The 18,121-nt window shown below is 42.3% G+C and overlaps 1 protein-coding gene across 7 annotated transcripts in view; it reads left to right on the top strand.

Moving 5' to 3' along the window:
* Positions 1 to 15,407, top strand: part of LOC122543290 (RNA-binding motif, single-stranded-interacting protein 2-like) — a 261,569-nt gene extending 246,162 nt beyond the window's left edge. For all 7 annotated transcript variants that reach the window (XM_043681795.2, XM_043681792.2, XM_043681793.2 and 4 more), the window contains exons 12-14: positions 1,642 to 1,722; positions 3,606 to 3,693; positions 6,026 to 15,407. In XM_043681795.2, the coding sequence (XP_043537730.1) occupies positions 1,642 to 1,722; positions 3,606 to 3,686 (162 nt within the window). In that variant the 3' untranslated portion in view covers positions 3,687 to 3,693; positions 6,026 to 15,407. The remainder of the gene's footprint in view (positions 1 to 1,641; positions 1,723 to 3,605; positions 3,694 to 6,025) is intronic.
* Positions 15,408 to 18,121: the final 2,714 nt, after the last annotated feature.

Genomic DNA, 18,121 nt, shown 5'->3' with positions numbered 1-18,121 from the left:
ATAATTAGGAAAAATGTGAAGTTATACACTTTGACAGGAAGAATAGAGGAGATGAATATTATTTAAATGGAGAAAGACTGAAGAAAGCTACAGAGCAGAGGGATTTGTCCATGAATTACAAAAAAGCTGGTATCCAAGTTCAGTGGGTAATAGGAGAAAGTGAGGACTGCAGCTGCTGAAGATCAGAGTCGAGAGTGTAGTGCTGGAAATGCACAGCAGGTCAGGCAGCATCCGAGGAATAGGAGAATTGACATTTCAGGCATAAGCCCTTCATCTGCCCTTCCTGATGAAGGACTTATGCCCGAAACGTCGATTCTCCTGCTCCTTGGATGCTGCCTGACCTGCTGTGCATTTCAAGCACTACACTCTCAACTCAGTGGGTAATAGGGAAGGCAAATGGAATGTTGGCCTTTATTTCAAATGGAATGGAGTGTAAAAGTAGAAAGGTTTTGCTAAAACTATACAAGGCATTAGTTGGATCGCAACTGGAATACTGTGAAAAGCTCTGGGCCCCTTATCGAAGGAAAGATAGACTGATATCGGAGACAGTCCAGAAAAGGTTCACTCGACTGATCCCAGGGACAGTGGGACTGTCTTATGAGGAGAGGTTGAGTAGGTTGGGCCTGTACTCATTGGAGTTGAGAAGAATGAGAGGAGACCTTATTGGAACATATAAAATTCTTATGTGACTTGGCAGGGGAGATATGGAGAGATTATCTTCCCTTGTGGGAGAGTCTCAGACCAGAGGGCATCATCTCAGAATAAGGGCTCGCGCATTTAAGACAGAGATGAGGAGGAATTTCTTCTCTCTGAGGGGAGTGAATCTGTGGAATTCTTTACCACAGAGGGCTGTCAAGGCTGCGTTATTATTCAAGGTTGAGATAGACAGACTTTTAATCAGAAAGGGAATCGAGAGTGTATGGGGGAAAAGACAGGAAAGTGGAGTTGAGGTTGATCAGATCAGTCACGATCTCATTGAATGGCAGAGCAGACTTGATGGGCTGAATGGCCTACTTCTGCTCCCATGTCTTATGGTCTCATACATCCATTGCAGCTGCCTTTGACCGAGACCAGTCAGTGTGAAGAGGCAGAAGGAGCAGGCATGTTGCTTATTGTGTCCCCTGCTGTGGTCTCTACCTCAAGTATTCTGTGGGACACTGTTCAAAGCTAAGTAATTACAACTGGTATAATACTTTACCCCCAACTGTACATTTTATTAATTTATATCACTTCATTCTCGGTAACCAAAATATAATTAGCACAGAACATGGTTTTGTAGGCATCAAATGAACAGAAAAGTTTAACATGTAATCTCACCTTACCTAGAAATATCAATTCCCTTTTCCTATCTACCAAAATTTCAAAGCAACTAATTGATTATGAAGCTTTTTAATGATTGTTTCTGCATAATATAACAAGGTGCCATCTCTATTTTGCCCATGTTTTTGTAAATGATGGTATTTTGTTGAAAACACAATTTTCAGATTAAATAAGAGTAGGTGTGTGATAAAGGTTGTATTTTAATTTACCTTTAGGATTGTGCCACTAATGAGGATTACAAATAACTGAGGTGTATCTGTGAAGTCTCTCTGTAGCTTTCTTTTGTCAAGTTGCTAAGAATTGTTCTGTATCTTTTCCCAGTACATGCCTGCCACCACAGCAATACAAGGGACATACATTCCTCAGTACAACCCAATGCCTCCCTCCAATGTATCTGTCGAGGTAAGTCCCTTGAAACCCGAGACTTGCTGACTGTTCTTGTAGGGTAGACTGCAGGAGGCCATTCATCCCAGCGTTGTCTGTCCTAGCTCTTTGCAGGAGCAATCCAATCTCATCCCACTGCCACACTCATTCCTGTTGTATGTTTCCCGGTTTCAGAGTTTTGTCCATATTTCTTTAAAAATATGCAGTGATCTCCATCTCAAGTATACCAACTAGGAAACTGGTTAACAGCGGATGAACTGATTTCACCAATATGGCTGAGAGACTTTCATCAAATCACTCAAGGCGGTTTGTGAAGCTGAGGCTCCACATTGTACCAGTGCAGCCAGTATACCAAGTCCTTACAGAAATAAAGGGAGCTTTCACTCAGTCCAGATAAATCTCTGTCCACAGCTGACAGAATTGCCCCCTGTTCACTTTCAAAATTCTTTTGATTTTTCAAGAATCTTCTATTAAATCTCCTCTTGGCTTCTTTTGCTCCAGTGGAAATAGTTTCAGGATTTGTAGTGTCTCCACATATCTGTTACTTCTCACCTTGGTGAATCTACACCATTCACACTCTTAATGTCCTTTCCGTAATGAGGAATGAGCACGTGCTTTGTATCACTTTATCATTCTTTCTTTGTTCTTATACTCTTTTTCTGAAATCCTGGCATTTTATCTACCTGCAGTCACATGTTCCAGGATTGTGGATTTGAGTCTTGAAAACTTTCTCAAGTTTGGTCTTTCCAAAATGTTTGACCTCACAAAACTCCATCTGCCACCAGCCTTCCCATTGCCCTAAGCAAGTCAGTCCTGGACAATGGGATTCTTTCCTCAAATTTAGTATTTCCCCTCTCAACATCAAGCATTTGAAGATTAGCTAGATTGGTAGCCTGTTACAGTTCATTCTGGGAGTTGGGGTTGCTATGGCAACATGCACTTTTACATGCATGTTCTAATCTGGAGCGATGGACAGTGATACAACTTCTTTCCATCACATGGCTGACCAGGAGTCTCTCTTGCTCTTACTGTCCACTATTGGCCTACGTTGAAAAGATTTTCAACTTAACACACTTTTCTTGTGTATCAAGTCCTGGAGTGGGGCTTCAACTGGGAGCTTCTAGTTCAAGAAGTAGGGACACTAGCCCACTGCGTCACAAGATCTCCTCAGCTTAATCTTAGCATAGTTCAAATACAAGAAGTACCTCCCTCCAACACTGGCCTAGTTTGAACCTTGAAACAATTGTCTTTCTTTAGCATCCATCGACTTAGCATTTCTGGGCAAATTATGGCAGGTTAGTGGTGAATTCCAGATGGTTACACCAACTAGGATACTGGTTAACAGTGGATGAACTGATTTCACCAATATGGCTGAGAGACTTTCGTCAAATCACTCAAGGCAGTTTGTGAAGCTGAGGCTCCACATAGTACCAGTGCAGCCATTTTGAGATCCTCCTGATTGATTGAGCAACAAGCTTACCAACAGCCAGGATAAGTGGCCGCTGGCCGTTTAAACCATCTCCTGGTTCTTATTATATCGCAGTGCCTGGCAATGGGTATCACATAGCCATTGGCAACACAGAACCGACTGGCATGAGCAGGTCCTGGACCAGGAGATGTAAACGGAGCTGTCGGGCAGAGCTGCTTCAACTTGGGGCTGCTTGTTAAGTGCCCTGCTGCTGCGAATCACGTATAAAAAGCACTCGGCTACACTTTGGGTTCTCGGGATGTTAACTCAGTGTGTTTAATGATACGAGTGCGCGAGGGTGGGACACCAGGCTTTTGAACTCTGACCAATCATTAGATTTCTCCATCATCCTCACCGTTCCTTTGCCAAGCCTTTACTGTAAACAACATGGGAAAGCTTGCTTGTGTGACAGCTTCATGTTTTCCCATTGCAGGAACCCAGTGGCCAGCAGCAGCAGGTTGCTATGGAAACATCCTCTGAACATGCAACCTATTCCTACCAGCACAGCAAGTAAATCTGAGGTAGGAAGCTAATCCTCTCAGTACGACATTTCTGTTGCACCTCTTCAAGTTGCTCCTTCCTCCCTGAAAGTTCTGTTCCTCATGTGAAACGTCCACCTGTCCCACATTCTCTCTCGACACCCATCTCTTACTGATGCCACTCTTGATGCCATCTTCTGTGAACTACACACGGAGTCCTGTCTTCCATGTTTCTTTTTCTCCACTGCCAGGAGACAATGGTCTGTTGGCTAGCAACTTCCTGTGCATGTGACATTCCTCATGTCCCCACTCTTACTCAGGTATTGCTAGCCAAGAGGTAAGGAATGATGGGTACAAACCTCTGTTTGAGCACCAACCTAGGACGCAAGCATCTGGCCACTTTTAGTTTTGATTGAACAGACGGGCAACAAGAACAGATCAAGGCTACCCAGGAAGACTGGGAAATTAGATTAAAGAAGGAATAAAAACGGACTGGAGAGCAGGGAAAATGGGATCAGAGCTGGGCAGTTTGCAGTGTGAATAGGCTGCAACATAGCGTTAGAATGTGAATCTTACCGACCTGAGCATTTTGAAAATGCTCTTCTCTGGATTCCATCAAAATCCACCCCTAACATAAGACGAACCACCACAAGTAACATCAAACCCCGAAACCATGCTGACAGGCAAGCAAGGCAGCCTTTAACAGGGAGAAACATAACTGGATATATACTTGTGTGTATATAGTGTTTTCTATAACTGCTGAATGCACCAAAGCACTTTTTACAGCCAATTAAGAATTTTTGTAGTCACTAAAGGAAATACACCAACCATTTTGTGCACAGCAAGCTCCTGCAATCAGGAAAATGACAATGACCAGTTACTTCTTTTCTGGACTGATAATGAAGAGAGAACTTTTGAGCAGGAAACCAGAGATAATGTCACCAGCCCCCTTTCCCCATCTTTGAAATAGTGCCAAAGAATCTTTTACAATCCATCTGAGCAAGCAAATGTGACATTGGTGTAATATCGCAACCAAAAGACAGTACCTCAAACAGTCCCTCAGTAAAGCCTTCCAACAGTGCCTCGGTACAGCCCTGGAGTGATACGCTGTATTTTTACACACAAGTCTTGAAGTAGGATTTGAACTTGCCATCTTGCAGTTCAGAATCAAGAGACCATCGCTGACACAAGTCCTAGACTGTTGTTTGTCATAGTCCAATACCTGAATAGAAAACGTCATTCTTAAAATGATTGATACTAAGAGTCCCTTGCATTGTACTGAAATCTTTCTTTAGATTAACTATTAGACTAACTCCCCAATAACTGGGGAGTCCAGAACTAGGGATCAGAGTCTAATGATATGGGATTGGCCGTTTAGAACTGAGATGAGGAGAAATGTTTTCATCTAAAAGGTGGTCGGCCTGTGGAATTCTCTGTCACAGAAAGTGACTGAAACGAAAATATTGAATGTTTCTAAGAAAGAGCTAGATATATTTCTTCAGGACTAAAGGATCAAAAGGTATGAGGAGAAAGCAGGAACAGGGGGACTGAGTTGGATGATCAGCCATGATAATGTTAACCCCTCTAAGGGCTGAATGGCCTACTCCTGTTCCTATCTACTATGTTTTTAACTAAAAGCAAATCTTAGAAGGGCGTAACAAGGGCCAGTGCATAATTACAGACACTCACTGCTGAGAGTTACACATGAATAGCATATGGGTGAATTACCAGTGGGTACATGGCACCCGTGGAACTACAAACCAATATATAAGAGGTTCATTAGTGTCAGGCTTGCAGTATTCCCTAGCAATTTATATCAGTCCTGGGCTCAAATCTCCCTTCAGGTAAGTCATAGAATCGATATCGATTTATCTGACGACTTGTGGGCTGTCTCCAGAAAATGTACATGACTGTGGAAGCTGCTGGATACATGTAAAAAAAAAGATGCTTCATTGTCAATCTGATAGGAAATGGAAGCTGCCAACTGTACCTGGTCCAGGTTTACTTTATGTGGCCAAGGCTGAAGTAGCTTCACAGAGTCTTCAATTGTGAGGGAAATGGAGGATGGCTATATGCAGTGGCCCATCATCTTCATCTCCTCAGGGAAACGAGGGCTCAGAACGTAGCGCGTAGACCACAAACAGGCCTGACCAATCAGTGCCTTTTTAAGATGCATCATGCAACTACCCTGAGGGTTCATACGGTACAAGAAACAGGCCATGCACAGCAGAGAAAAAAAAACTGGAGGCAACATTGGGGTGAAGCCTTGCCAGTGTCAACCCCAGTCAACCCCATCTTGAGAGAGAGAGAGAGCAACAAGGGACGCTGTGAGTTTGCACAGATCTGTTTTAAGTCTTGTTTTCTTTTCTTCCAGATGTGAGAGTGAGAAGATGAATGAATCAGCTCTCCTGAATCGGTGTGAACCTGAAACCAGACTGCTCTGGAGGGGGTGGGATGGGGGGAGGGGGGAGGGGGGGCAAAAACAACGAGAAATTTTTGCACAAGATTTGGGGAAAAAATCACAAACGTTTTTCCTTTCATTTGTAAGACATTCAACAAAGGAAGAAAAAAACACAGCTATTTTGATAAACTTTCTACTTCAGTTAACCAGACATACCAAAATCGGTGGCAGAATCTGTGGAAAAGAGGTTTATTTTGATACGGAAAGAGAGCTTATTTTTTTGAAAGTGCAACTATAGCAAATCATTATTTAAGCATTCTGAAACTGCTCAGAGTGAGAGAGGAGAAGATTACACATCAAATGTCTTTTTAACCGTGATTAGTTTTTTTTTGTTTTGTAAAATATCCAGGTTGATTTGAGTTCAAACCTTCACTAGGTGGAGTCCATGACCTTGTACAGTTACAAACTTAATAATGAATTGATTGTCTGTTGCTGCCATGACGATGATGTAGAGATTAGTGCGGTTTCAATTTTCTCCTTTTTAACATCCTCTGTGGGAACACTAACAGAAAAACAAACAGACAACTTCAAATTACAGTTTCTCTTCATCCGTGTTCTGACCTACACCTCCCCAAGAACCTTCCCTCCCGTTCTCACTTTACTTGGAAAAGGTTGTGGCTTTGGTTGAGTTAAATTAGTTCCAGTCGATGGCCCATTTCACGTAAAGCTTCAAGGATTGTTCCAAACAATCAAAATCAAAAAGTCATACAGCATGCAAGAGACCTTTGACCCATCATCTCTGTGCTGGCTTTTTGAAAGAGTGATTCAAATTCTCCGTATTTCCCTGCAAATATTTCTTTCATTCCTCTTTCGAAAGTTCTGATTGAATCTGCTTCTACACTCTTTCAGGCAGAATGTGGACATATATAATAAAATTCTCCTTGTCTCCCTCCTTCACTTCAATACTGTAAATTAGTGCCTATGACTTTGAGAGAGCAATGCCAAACGTGGTAAAATAGGCCTACAGCTTGCACTTTCATTGATGCTTTTAGGATGAGGTTTATAAACCAGCATAATAATTTCAGAGCTGATCAGAGAAAGAACCTCTTAGAGTGATTTACCAGCCAAAAGTGTTCATTATTCAGCTGGATGCTGTCAGAGGAGAGTTCAGCTGCTGGGGTCATTTTATAAACGTGACTATTATTTGTCATCATTGATTTTAAAGGGAGCTTGAGTGGCTTTGAGTCACATAGTTCTCCCAAAAGCATACCTTTGCTATGCTCCCATTAAAAGATTTTAAAAAACTTGTATAAAAAAGGAAAGCAAAGATAAAACAACCTGCTTGATTAGCACCTGATCCACCATTTCCAACATCCACTCCCTCAATAGCAGCAGTGTGTACTATCTATAAGATGAATTGCGGAAATTCACCTAAGTTGCTTAGACAGCACCTTCCAAACCCACGACCACTTCCATCTAGAAGGACAAAGGCAGTAGGTACATGGGAACACATGGGAATTCCCCTCCAAGTCACTCATTTTCCTGACTTGGAAATAAATCACCATTCCTACAGTGTTGCTGGGTCAAAATCCTGGAACTCCCTCCCGTTGTGGATCTCCCTGCAGCACATGGACTGCAGAGGTTCAATAAGGCAGCTCACCCCCACCTTCTCAAGGGGCAATAAATGTTGGCCTAACCAGCAACACCCCCATCTTGTGAATGAATAAAAAAATGACATTTGCCATATAGAAAGAACCACATTTACTTGGAGTTAAATTATATAATTCCTGCACTAAAAACATGTACAATATATTGATTCTCTAAAATGAACGGGGCTAGGTTTCTTTGTGTTGTGTGCGGAAAGAAGCTTTTTAAATGTGCAAGTAGCCCCAAGATCAAGACATTTGAGCTGACTGAGTATTGGAAAGGCCATTGAAGTCCATGAGATCCTCTACCCAGGGTACATGGCTGAATATTTATCAGATCCTCCCTCTATCATCTCACAGGAAAACTGACAACTGAGCAATGATATCTCACTGGTCCCAATCCTCTTTTGACCTGATTTTATTACCATACCCTGAATTGAAAGGTGCCAACTAAGCCTATATCATTTTGCTATCTGTGTGAAAGCTCTGGTTGTGTGAGGAGAAATCTCTAATATTATGTGAATTTTATGTCATTCATTTGTGTCAGTTAAGACAATGAGGATGACATGGCGCTTTAGGAGAATCTAACAAAGTCCAGTTAGTTGAAAGGATTCCTCATTTGATTTTGAATGCCCCTGATCACTTTCTAAATGATGAACAAAGGGAATCTAACTGAGAGATGGCTGACTGATTATGCAACAACTTTAATTCATTCACGTGCTGGCTTTGTTTCATTGTGAGATTTGCGAATCTCAGGCATTATTATGGTTATCCTCCACGTGTGTAAAACAGCTCACTCATGCCCGTAGTGAGCCCACCTCCTGTCCTGCCCAGTCAACACCCACTGACACTTACCCTCATGGGTAAATAAGTCAAGGATGCCATACACAAACCCCTCTTGTCAGGACTCTCAGGTAAATGGGAGTGTGTGTGATAAGAATGGTCACAAGAGGGAGCCCTTTCACTGTGTGGCCCTGTTCCAACTTGATGCATCCCACAGCTTCCAGAACAGTGAAGCTGATCAAAAACAGCTGCATTTTAAACTAGTTCAGATTTTTTTCATTCAAAGATGGCTGGTTCGCTGGAGGGATTTTTGTTTTAATATGACATCTATTGAAAAACGTGCATCTTGGAAGCGTCTTTGTGTTGGATGTAGCCCATTTGTAACGTTGCCCAGGTGTCAATTTGGCAGGTGGCAACTGTTGAAAGGTTGTGGGTTCAGGTCTCATTCCCATTAGAGCGCAAGATAAGGGCTGAAGCTTCACAGCAGACTTAGAACTGAATGATAAAAATTTATTGTAGCAGGAGGCCATTTGGCCTTACTCTGTGTGCATGTGCTGGATCTTTGTTGTCTTTCAGATGTTAACCCAAAATCCTGTCTGCTTCTTAAAGTGGACACAAACAAATACCATGGCACTATTTGAAGTGCAAGGAATTTTAGACTATATGACATAGGAGTAGAAGTAGGCTATTCAGCCCATCAAGTCAGCTCTACCAATCAATTATGTCACTGCTGCTCTGATAATCTTCAACTCCACTTTCCTGCCTTTTCTCTATAACCCTTGATTCCCTTCCTGATTAAAAATTTGTTTCAGCCTTGAATCATCGATTGAAGATGTCCTAAGTTTAATCTCTCTCTATCCTATCATGTAGAACACTAAAATAGTGGTGAACTAGTTGGTCTAAACACGGCCTTTACCTTACAATAACCTCTTGTAATGTCCTCACTGATTATCAGTTAGTTAATCCCATATTACTTGCTCTGAACACTCTCAACCTACCAACCAGGCAACAAAAAGCAATGGCATAACTGATTTGTCTGATTTTACCCTCCATAATCCTTCCCTACTCCATACGGCTAAGAATATGGAGCTGAGTGAAGATTGAGACATCCATTTTTCCCCCATCTCCCTTCATCCTCAATGATCAACATAGCCATCCTACCTATGTCTCCCTTCTGAAGCGATCAGTACCTGCATGACAGTCAAGCTCAATAATCATGTTAAGACATCCAGCTGTCTCTTGAGTTTATTTACCAGTAAACAAAAGTGTGTTCAATGTTCAGAATGCTCAAGAAATTATGAGCATTTGAGCCCTCAGTAAAATTATCTGAGCAGAAGGGAGCCATTCATAACACAGGCTTCGGAGTTCACTTGTGGCCTACATCTCCTCAGTAGGCCTTCTCCTCGAGTTATCAGTCAGTTTATAGTGAAATGTCGCTGGGTTGCATACGAGTGAGGGGCTGAGGGAAACAATGAAGTCATTTTCAAATGTAAATAAAAAGTGAAGTGGGGACAGGAACTAATTGAATTGCTTTGCTCAGGAGGTGTACAAAATGATTGCTTGCCTGGACACTCAGACAGATCTGTGGCCTCTGTCATAGAAATGAGGGCCTGACAGTGAAATCTGGGACAAATGTGTTCTTGGCTTGCTGAAATGAATACAGCTCCTAAAAAAAAAACAACCATTTAACTTTGTACTCCCTCACACACCCACACTTCCAAAGTCAACATCTTGGGGATTTGATAACTACTTCTGGAAGATGTGCACAAAAATATAGACATTTTTTTAGCAATCATGGAAATTTTGTGTAAAACCACACAAAAGAATACTGATGGAGAAACGGGTAACTTGAAGTTGTGTTCTGGATTATTTTCTTGGTTTTTTTTTCTCTCTCTCTACTACTTGCTGCGTTAAATGATTTTTTTGACCTAGATTTATTAGCTGGCTTTGAGATGCGAATATATTTACGTGTGTGTTTTTTTAAAAAAAGCTGCTGCAATGCATTCAACTGTCTTTTAAAGCTTTGCGGAAAATTAGAGTGGGGAGGGTGGGCCATTAGAGATGGTGATTTCTTCACTGTTTTATCGCTGACTTTTGAAAACAAGAAATGAATTCAACTCTTAGTAGAAATGAGACAAAAAAATGTTTGCTTCAAAATGAAATGTTTCAACTGAACACTTTTATAGATTTTTTTTAAAAAAACAGATGTTTGGAGAGAGAGAGAGAGAGGCAGATGCAATTTCTTTTTAGTAAATCTAGATGCCACAGCTTGTTTTTTTTTAATTTGTTGATAAGGGTATGCTTTGTCAATGTTACAGTTATGTTGAGTTCTATTTTGTGCTAAAGATAGTCTTTATTTGAATTTTTTTGTTACTGAGAGTGGACACATTTGTAAAGAGACTGTTTTTTTGTTTCCTTTAATTTGTAAAGTGAATGCTGTTCATTAGTGTCGGTTAAGGCATCAATTTTGGAAGAAAATGATGTTTGCCATGTCTTAAGTGCGGTAAGATATAAAACTCCAATCCATTCTCCCTCCCTATAACTATTGGTTGCTGTGTGGTATTCTGTGCTGGCTCAGAATGGGTTATCCCAGGAGTAGTGTGGGTTGGCCCAACTGAAGGAGGGTGGATTCGGGCTGGGGGGAGGATGGTTTTGAGATTTAGGCAACTGGGCAGGAAAAAGGCCTGGGAAATGTCCTCGGCCAAAGGCTAAGTGTGTACAACAAGGGGTTCCTGGTAAGGCATGAAGAGTCCGTCTTAATCAACCTTATCCTGTAACACAGTTCAATTGGGACCGTCCAACTCAACTGGATCAGAGAAGAAAATTGAATGATTTAAAGCAAGTCTGCGCAGATCTATTCTCCTCGACCGCCTCAAATTTCAGTCGGGCCGAGCTCTTCATTTTGGGTAAAGTTATAGTCTCAAGGTGGAATTTATCAGCTTTCAAGAAGGCTGAGGAAATGAAAACTCCCCCCAATACAGGGCACTTCTCTGACCCAACGGAGGTTTCCGTCGACATCCACGGAGCAGGCCAACATGTTCCTCTCCTCCTTCCAAAATGCACAGGCATGAACAAGGGGAAATGCCCTGTGCAATCTGACCTTCATCTCAGAATGGGGGAAGAGCTGTCCCTGTCATCCAGATAAAATGGCAGCATGAGAACCAGGCATGGGACCCATTCACAGTGCTCACTTCTGAGGCAAAAGAGAGCCATGAGAAAGCACCGTGGGTTGAAGTGCAGATGGAAATTCCTCCCAGCCCTTGTCCCTTTTTTCCCGGCACATAGTCCTTGGCCCTCCAAATTCTGCCTTTGAGTTGTTGCAAACAAATTTGTCTGAAATTGGTGCCTGTGCTGCCTAGTTCCTAGTTAATGACAAGACAACTGACTGGGTACTGTCAGAGAGTTTTATTTACCAAAGAGTCTCAATCCATCCACCAGTCATTGAAGAAGCTTTATCTCCACTTTATCGTGTTTGTTTTTGGACCTTACTGGACCAGCTTCACCTTGTGGTTCCTCTAGTTCCAGGTGCACCTTTTTGTACAGTATGCCTTGCTGCTGGTTTCTTATGGTTCATTATTGCAACCATGAAAGAATCTTTTCACTGTCCATGCAATCACCATCTCTCTCACTCACACACTCACTCACTCACTCACACACCAAAATGTATTTTGAAACTATGAAATTACTGACTGCTGTGTGTGTTTTTGGAGCTTTTCTTGAAGTGTGGGGCAATTGTAACCTGGCCCTGGCTCCTTGCTATTGAAAACCAGGGAGGGAACAGTCTCTGTAATACCCGCTATCAAATCCTTACTCTCAATCCTATAAATTGCAGATCCTACTCTACTTTAGAAGCAATATATCTGTGGTGAGTTCTGTGTATGACCAGTTATTGATCTCTGAGCACATAAATCGAGACTGACACTTCGGTGCAGTCCTTGTAGAGGAGGAGGGGGTGCCTGTTATTGGTCAGCAACAAGCAAAAATCCCGCGTCCCTCTTTTGGAAGGAGTCAGGAGCTCCCTCAGCAATTTACTGTCCTTTCCCTCAGCCAATACCATGAAAAGAAACCAAAGGTGCTTTGCCAGTTGTCTCACTCAGCTGCTATTTGTGGGAGCTTGCTGTGCACAAAAATGGCTGCCATGTTAAAATTGTACTCACTGATCAGCAGTGTGCCATTTCATTGAGTTTCTAGAGCTGCATCCACCTTAGGAAGGCAGTCGTTGTCTTACGAAAATGTTTTTTGTTAGCTGATAATTTTTGCTTCAGTGGAAGATACTCGAAGATTCCAGGACTATTTTCACTTTGGTTTTCCCCATTCTTGACCACACGACCAAAGCAATGTTGTTTTTTTTTAAATTTAGGGAACAGTCATTGTTAGGAACAGCTACAGCTGACCAACCCATCTACAGCCCATTCCCCCTCACCCTGACAAACCCAAGACTCATGGCACTTTTCCTTCTTTCATCAAATCCACAGCCTTTTAAAACTGGTTTAACCACATACCATCTCCTGATTTAGGCCATATTTCCTCTGTTCCCTCGGCCTCGGTGGTGTCCTGCATGATTGTCTTTGACTTAGATTTTCTTATTTAAGTGCTGTTATTGACTACAAACAGAGGATCAGATTCCTCAACACCCCTCTCCAAATTCGTGGCTGTTCACGATCTCTGTTCTATTTCCAAATTACAGCATGCTGCACACGTCACACGGGACAGGGACTGATCGAGATAAAGACAAGGACAAATTATAGATCTTTATATTACTAACCTAATTCTTCAAAATTGACTTGGTTCCGATTATTTCATTCAATTATCTCAACTTTTCACTGAACTCAAACCTCCATCTTTTATAAATCAGATAATGTCGCAAGTCCTTGGCTGTTTTGGGCCTACAACAGGCCATTACAGGCTCCCAAATCTGGTGCTTTCATGAAATTGTTTCTTGATTTCACATTTCTCTAATTCTACTAGGAATTTCATAGTTTCAAAAGATTATCTGCTGCTGTTAAACCATACGAGAGACCGTAGTGTAGAGTCTGAATTTGACTCCTCGCAACTGTCTCCACCCGATGACCACAGTGCAAATGTAACTGCTTCTTGCTTCCATGGTGTTAAGTTCCCCTCTCCGCCACGCTCAAATGCATGCTTTAACAAGGTGACAGATACAAACTGCAGTAAAAATCAGCAAAGTAACAATTTGGTGGAAGTTTATTACCATTATCAGGTTCTAATGATCTTGTTGTACCTATGTGCTGCCAAATTGTTAGTAAATAGTGAGGGGACATTGAAATCGGGACTGGAGGATTCAACTGAGAAAACTGGGCCTGGCAAGGCCTTCCCTATCCAGAAGCCAGATTGGTTTAGGAGTTATGTCTCACACAAATGATGACACTGGCACAGTTTGATCAGAGTGAATGCCCTCTACCCTGTTCACAAGGAGTGAATGTTGACCTCAGAAGGTGTCCCAAAGAAGGTTAACTTCTTGTTGAGGTATTCAGGTCCTCAAGAAGCCAAGGTGACAACTTGAAGTCAGGATGCCACATTCTCAATTTCCTTTAAACCTGGGACCTTAATGTTGATTTTCCTGGCCCTCCTCACTTGTGCCCTTCCCAAAAAGTGGGCAGGGAATGTGCTTATAAGCCCTCATTCTCAAGAGCCAGAAGCTAACAAGTACATAAGACACACCTAAGAGTAAGTTTCTCAAGTTTTGCTCTGAAGTCTACCCTTCATCTGTTAGTCTCCTTTTCATCTGGCTAGGACCCTGCTGTGTGTTGGGATCACGCCCCACTGCTACTTAGTGGCAAAACCCAGCCGGACTCACTCCTTTCTGAAAGTGAATGTTCAGTGAGACACATCTAGTTTCCATTGGCTTTCTCCACAGTTACTACTTAAGCCAATTTTGTCGATGGTGCACACTTGTTTCAATTACGATTCATCACAAAATAGTGGGAAGGAGTGTGGGGAGGGTGGGGCAGAAGGAGTGATTAATGCCAACAGTGCCAAGATTAATGCCAAGAGGAGTGCTGATGAGGGTGGGAGGGAGAGGAGCGTGGGAGAGTGAGTGAGTAAGTGTGAGTAAAGGTGAGGAATGAGTGTGAGTAAATGTGAGGAATGAGTGAGTAAAGGTGAGGAGAGTGATTGGAGGATATGGGTGTGTGAAGACAGTGAGCAGGGAGTATAGTGTATAATTAGTCAATTAAATCATGCTTATTGGAATCTTGTCATCAAAATCTGGTTTGCAGATAAATCGGACAAAATCCCTGAGGGCTGGGAATTTGAAATAAACATAGAAAATGGCTGGAAATGAAAGGCCAGAGACTATATTGAGTCTTGTCTTTCACCATTGAGTCTGTATTTTCACATATAAAGCACGTATTCTAAGGGCACAGAAACTGTTTGAAGTTTAAAACAAATCTACTCTTGCCAAACATGATCACAGCAGGAGTAGTTTGAAAAGATTGTGAGTTTACACACACACACAAACACACACACACACACATCCAGCATTTCCTTTTGAAAACATTCATGTGGAAGACATTGGAGGTTGTGCATAGTGAATTCACAAATTGATAGAAATAGCTCATTTTCCAATGAGACACAAACTCCGGTGTAACATTACCTTGGAAGCTACTGGTATCTGTGTGATGGTCACATCGCCTCCGAATGGAAGGCCTATTCTTACATTCTGCTTGTGGTAAAACAATGTCACAAAGTTATACTGCTACACTGGGTTGTGGTGGACAGGGAAGAGAGGGGAAGCAAATGTTATTCCATGAGGAACTTGTTAGAAATGTAAAGGATTCTCAGAATGATCGGCACATTCGGATAATGTGATGTACTGCCTTTGTTTTGAGAAAAAAACTGTATGGACTGAACAGAAATTCTATTAAATGGATTATTTTTTTGTCAACTTACAATGCTAACTTCAATGGTTGCAAAAAAGTATTTTTTTTATATAAGTTAGTGGCATTACAGGCTCCCACCCCAACTCTTCATTGCTTTAAGATTTTTAAGAAATTATTTCATGAGATATGGATTGTCACTGGCAAAACTTATTGCCCATCCCTAATGCACTGCAGCAACTCACTAAGACTCCTTAGACAGCACCTTCCAAACCAAAGACCACTTCCATCTGGAAGGACAAGGGCAAAGGTTTAATGGGAACACCACCCCCTGCAAGTTCCACTCCAAGCCACTCACCATCCGGACTTGAAAATATATTGGTGTTTCTTCACTGTCGCTGGATCAAAATCCTGGAATTTGCTCCCTAAGGGTATTGTGGGTCTGCCCACACTCCAAGAATGCAGCTCACCACCACCTACTCAAGAGCCTAACCAGCAATGTTCACATCCCATGAACAACTAAAGAATAATTGCCCTCAGTAGTTCAGACTCCACTACATTGCTGTGGGTCTGGAGTCACATGTAGGCCAGACCAGATAAGGATGGCTGATTTCCCTTTCCTAAAGGGTATTAGTGAATCAGATGGTTTTGTGCAACAATTGATGATAGTTGTCATGGTCATCATTCCCCAGACTAGCATTCAATTCCAGATTGTATTAATTGAATTTAAATTCCATCAGCTACCGTGGTGGGATTTGAAATCATGACCCCAGAGCATTAACTTGGAGCTAAGTTCAGTGATGTTATCATCTCTCCTGCCGCTAAATGAGCTGATCTTAGCCAGGGCCTCACATAGCACCACACTGTTAGTCTTGGTGCCTTTTGAGAAAAGGTGGGGTGGGGACATAAGAATTAAACTTTGAATCTTTGTTTCTAGTTCCTGTCCAGTGAATCCTCACATACTGTCCACAGAATTGGTTACGATGCCTCATGTAGTCACATAGCTTGTTGGTACTGTCATCTTTCCTCCCCCCAGAATAATGGCCAATTGAACTAAGTACCTGAGAGCTGTCAGTGAATGAGGAGCTGTATCCCTGGAATAGCAGCACCTTGAGGGCAGGAGTGATGAGGATCATGAGAGGACAGGGGAAGGGGAGTCATGTATAAGGAAAGCAGAACTCCCACGTCTTCAGCTGATGTGTTGCATTGCTTCCAATAAATCCTGACAGTAAAGAAGTGGATCCTCCTGATTTTCACAGCCACCTGCCTGCTGGCCCCTTTAACTGACCTTTACTGGAAGGGGGAAAGCTGAATTTGCATTTATGTAGTACCTTAGATTGCACAATCGGTAGCTTATAAGCAGGCCATTCAGCTCAACTGATCCATGCTGGTATTTATTCTGCACTTGAGCCTCCTGTCACCCCAGCCCAATCTAATAAATGCTAATGTACTGCCTGCAACTTGACGGTCATACCAATGCAGGCAGACGCTAACCACAATGCTCTGGAAGGAAGTAACCATGCTACAACATCGGGATTATTGTGCACTGGCTTTATTTTCTCTTAGGAGTATGGGCGGACTTCTATTTACATGTCAAAAGAGATCAAGTACACCAATACAGTACTTAAAATTGATTCTGTTTTTCATCAATGCTCCCATATCAGACATCCTTATGGACAGTGCTTTCACTTATTACTGAACATCTAACTGATACACACTGAAAATCCAACATTTTTTGCTTTTTTTTAAAAAAAAATCTTTTCATGTGCTTACCTGGTGTTCCTGTGTCTCGCATTCCAATATGGGCAGGAATGAAGGAATCTTCCTGCAGCAATTTCAGATCATCAGATGGTTCCAACCGCAATAGAAAAGGAAATCCTCTTGCTGCCGGGGCAGTGGGAGGGGGCACATTTGGATTCAAATAATAGATTCTTTCATCTTCCTTTCCATTCTTCTATTGAATATCCCGGCAGCCCTCACCTCAGCTTCCTGAAGTCCAACCATTCACACATCAAATGATGGGGAGACTCATGTCCTTGAAATGAGTTAAGGTCAAAAACAATCTGGACAGGATTGGAAATAAATATGGAACACACTGGATGTACCGAGCTGAAAGGATACATTCGTCTCTCAAAATATTCTAGAAATACAGAAAATAGGAATAGGCAATTCAGCCCTGCAAGCCTATCCCACCACTCAATCTGATCATGGCTGATCATCCAACTCAGTCCCCTGTTAGAACATAGAACAATACAGCACAGAACAGGCCCTTCGGCCCACGATGTTGTGCCAAACATTTGTCCTAGCTTAAGCACCCATCCATGTACCTATCCAATTGCCGCTTAAAGGTCACCAAAGATTCTGACTCTACCACTCCCACAGGCAGCGCATTCCATGCCCCCACCACTCTCTGGGTAAAGAACCCACCCCTGACATCTCCCCTATACCTTCCACCCTTCACCTTAAATTTATGTCCCCTTGTAACACTCTGTTGCACCCGGGGAAAAAGTTTCTGACTGTCTACTCTATCTATTCCTCTGATCATCTTATAAACCTCTATCAAGTCACCCCTCATCCTTCGCCATTCCAACGAGAAAAGGCCTAGCACTCTCAACCTATCCTCGTATGACCTATTCTCCATTCCAGGCAACATCCTGGTAAATCTTCTCTGCACCCTCTCCAAAGCTTCCACATCTTTCCTAAAGTGAGGCGACCAGAACTGCACACAGTACTCCAAATGTGGCCTTACCAAAGTCCTGTACAGTTGCAACATCACTTCACGACTCTTGAATTCAATCCCT

Source organism: Chiloscyllium plagiosum, unplaced genomic scaffold (genome assembly GCF_037043375.1).
Source record: "Chiloscyllium plagiosum isolate Xiang-an unplaced genomic scaffold, Cpla_swu_hap1 HiC_scaffold_53X, whole genome shotgun sequence".
Taxonomy (NCBI): Eukaryota; Metazoa; Chordata; class Chondrichthyes; order Orectolobiformes; family Hemiscylliidae; genus Chiloscyllium; species Chiloscyllium plagiosum.
The sequence above is the reverse complement of the archived record's forward strand: the minus strand, read 5'-3'. Positions and strand labels throughout refer to the sequence as shown.